Source organism: Eucyclogobius newberryi, unplaced genomic scaffold (genome assembly GCF_026437365.1).
Source record: "Eucyclogobius newberryi isolate DKJ021-1_F unplaced genomic scaffold, fEucNew1.0.hap1 SCAF_4, whole genome shotgun sequence".
NCBI lineage: Eukaryota > Metazoa > Chordata > Actinopteri > Gobiiformes > Gobiidae > Eucyclogobius > Eucyclogobius newberryi.
The window spans coordinates 19366807-19370619 of NW_027316056.1; the positions used below are offsets into that span (position 1 = coordinate 19366807).

A 3813-nucleotide genomic window follows, 5' to 3' on the forward strand; every position below is an offset into this window, starting at 1 on the left:
CATTGTTTTTACCAAATGTGGTTTAGTCTTTAGAGAAAGATTCGATTAAGGTATTGCTCTGAGTCTCTTGTACTCGCATGCCTTGCCACTCTCAACCTCCTGGAAGATGAATTATAATGATTTGGTAATGGTAAATCATTTGTTTCGGTGTTTCGGGTTAATCCTGAAAAAGACACATTGTGGGAATACAGTATCTGTTATACAGAAACAAAATATATAGTATAGTAGTTTTTTGTGAGAAGTGTTTGTTTCCCACTTGCAGTTTTTTTTTTTGTGGCTACTGCCATGATACTATATCCATATACAGTATATGTAAAACAGCCATGATTTTAGTCCTCATCTAATTTCATGAAAGAGGAATGTCCAAAGTGAAACACGACTGAGTAGTCACAGTCTTGTGAGGTCAGGCTCAGTTTGTTAGGCACATGACACTTTTCACACTGTCTTTTAGAGGAACATTATTTGTACAGGGCTTTTTGTTTCTATTTGAAGTGAAAATCAGTTGATCAGTGGTTCTCTTACCATACAAAGTTTTCCTTATTACTTTGACTTAAATTTGTTTTTGAAAAGTTTCAAATTAGGGTTAAAAACATAAGCAGTAAAAAAATCCATACCAGATAACTTATGCTAAGGTTAGTATTGACTAGATACTAGTTTGAGCAAGTATTGATCCCTTAAAAATATGACATAAACAGGAGTAAGGCTGTAGTCGACATGCCAATTCGACCGGCTAAAAGGGGAAAAAGCTATTAAAATGATGAAGCATCTACATGTATCTAACAAAACTGCGCTCGCAAGACAACAGCTGCACAACTATTTATACAGAAAAGTACTGGTTAATGGTGTATTTGTGTTAAATGTATATTAGATTAAACGCATGATTCACTCTATAGCTTCCCCTTGCTGTTGTCCCATATAAATACATTTAATCTAGATGAGACTAAAAAAAAAAAAGCCTCAGATTAATGGACTAAAAAACTAAAGGAATACTTAAAAAAAAGGAAAAAAAAAACTGATTTTGCGTTGAAAATTATACTAACTTTAAAAAAAATCTGTATCGGAATGGAATTTTAACCTAGAAAACTTAGTTCCTATAGGGTCACTGGACTAACATGAAGAGCTGAGTCTAAACCAGCCACCAAAAGTACAAATAAAAGACCAAAACCAAACCCTGGTCTGAATGCAAGACCTCTTCCACCTCCATAGCACCGATTTTGACTAAAGAACTGTGTAATAGACGGCTGCTCGTGGAGGGATGCGTTGTGCCACCTGTGCTCCCGTGTGGGCACCTCCGCTCTGAGTCCTGCTTTAGTCCGGGCACAAATCCTGAGACCCACAAGAGCCTGTGCCAGTCCTGCCGCCTCAGTGTTCTTTACCTGTTGGAAATCCTCATCCTCGCCCCTTCCCCAGACCAGCTGCGCCCTGTGCTCGGCGTCTCTGTCTCCTGCTGTTTGGAAGAGCCGCTGCAGCTGGTGAATGTTCATCCCAGAGATGATGTTGGAGTATCCAGATTTCCTGCTCCGGTGCCCAGACCTCCCGCACAAAGAACCAGACTCATCTGCAGTGGAGTCTGACATGGTTATGGTTATAATATCTGTTCAAATAGAAAACACCACATTCTAATGAGAACTAGGCTTATACTTGAAGAAGAAGTCTACTTGGTCTCCTTAAATATATTATTGCAAAGAATCTTCAGAATCTCAAAATATTTTAATAATGTAGTTGCAGAGAATTGTTTAATCATACAGCATACTTTCATATCACAAGTCTTTAGAAGTAACAACACTTGGGTAAAACTTTGCCCGATTCACTTGAAGTAAACCTGGTGAAAATATTTCGAAATAAGTCTTAGCTTCATAAAGAAATTAAACATTGTACAGGTTTTTTTTTGGGGGGGAAGTGAATTTTCTCATTTTATATTCAGTACATATTAGTAGTTTAGTATATTATGAATGTTATTTTTCTGTGTGAAACTAATTTGAGTACAGTTAGTATTGTTATTATTTTTTATTTTTTTTGTGTTGCAATTTTACCATTAGTCGGACCAGGTGAGGTCACTAATGTTTAAACTGATTAGATTTAAAGACGCATAATTTGATCAAAGTGAAGAAGCCTCGTGCCTTACCTTTTCAAAGTGCGCAAAGTCGATCGGTGGCCTCAGGTTTATTGACTAAATCATCAGTCTGTTTGTCTGCAACTAATGCCACGCCGACCCATTTACAGTCCTACTTCTGCACTGGCGCGTCGAGGATCGGATCAGAAGAATAAAAAGTAATCTGGTTGTGACCTTTTGTGTGAAGGAGGTGCGCGCAGATCTCAAAAAACAATCAATACGACGAACAAAATGGCACAAACTAGTACATAGCTTATAAAACGGTCTTTAACCATAGATAAAGGAATATTTTAAGTGTATTTAAACTTGGCTTCGCTCCCAGATGTCTTTAAAAGCAGCGTGATCACCGACGCGCCAATGAGCAGGTGTGCGTTTATTGGGCTAGAACCGCACGCGACACGCGACTTTGACGGATTCACTTCAGACCAGTGTATTTTTGTGTATTTTTGTGCAAACTGCTGCAGATTTCTTTCCCTGTGAAAAGGAAAATGCGGTTTCTTGGTGGACTGTTAAGAGTTCGACGGGCTCTTGCTCCCAGAACTGTTTTGATTGAACAACGGGCGTCTTACATCCATGGCAAGGCCCCCGAATCCAAAGTCAGTGCTATTGTGAGTTTTTTTATTTTTATTATAGGCCTACTTACTCTTCAAGCAGGTCAACCCGCGTACATTTAACTTTGTATCACTTTTATCTACAGGAGAGCGTGTTCGTTCTGGCCGTGATGACTCTGACCATCCTGGGCCCCTCGGGTTGGATACTTGCACATTTAGAGCATTATAAATCACGTGACAAGACCGATACCGAGGTCAACTAATGCAACCTGTGTCTATACGTGACTTATTGTTTTGTGTATTCTCACTGATTTGTCTTATTCAATGTGGGTGGATGTTTAAGATAAGATGACCTTTATTAATTTCAATCTTGCAACAGAGATTTGGTACAGAAACTGAGGCACAGAAGTATAATAAAACAAAACTTTTACAAAAATTGACTTGACTCGTACTTTTTTACTACTTTCTACTTATTTCACTACTTTCTAAAAGTTTAATTTCCTTTTTCAAAACGTTTGTTTATTACACTGCTCCTTTGATCAATAATACATTAAAAAATGACACTATCTTCGATTATAAATCAGATGTTTGGTGCAGACAAGTCAAAGGTATTGCCTTTACCCGAGTAATTTCTTCGACTACTACATTGTAATTCTAATTGAGTGACCGCATTACATCACCGCACTATTTAGTCCTTGAATTTAATTATAGAAACGTTTTTTTCTGTAGATATTTTTTTATCGTGTCATTGCTGTTGGTTTTGCTTGATATTGTAGTTTTTGCGGAAGTCCTCGTCAAAGTTGCAGAATTGTGGTCCTAGTACTTAAGTAAATTGCAACTGTACAGGAAATTGCCACTCGTAATGGCTTCTAGTAACTGTGTTTCCACCATGGATGTATTATATTATGGTTTCCACTTGAATATTATTTCTGGCCACTCTACCACCTTTTTAACCATTCATAAAGCTGATAAATGCAAGGTTTTCTGCCGTCAGTCCCGCACTTGGCTGCAGTTACATCCTCCAGCGCAGTAGGTGGCGATATAACAAAGTGAAGCGTGCGCACTGGGCCGTTCTGCGCTGCCCTGTTTATGGTGCTACAACAATGAAGACCGCCGCTGCTAAAAACACGAGTAGCCTCTCGAAATCCT

The 3813-nt window shown here is 38.5% G+C and overlaps 1 protein-coding gene across 1 annotated transcript in view; it reads left to right on the forward strand.

Annotated features, from left to right (window-relative positions):
* Positions 1-3700: 3700 nt before the first annotated feature.
* Positions 3701-3813, forward strand: part of LOC140377971 (uncharacterized) — a 4786-nt gene continuing 4673 nt past the window's right edge. The window contains exon 1 of the mRNA XM_072463599.1: positions 3701-3813. This exon is cut by the window's right edge and continues 498 nt beyond it. Coding sequence (XP_072319700.1) covers positions 3768-3813 — 46 coding nt within the window. The 5' untranslated portion in view covers positions 3701-3767.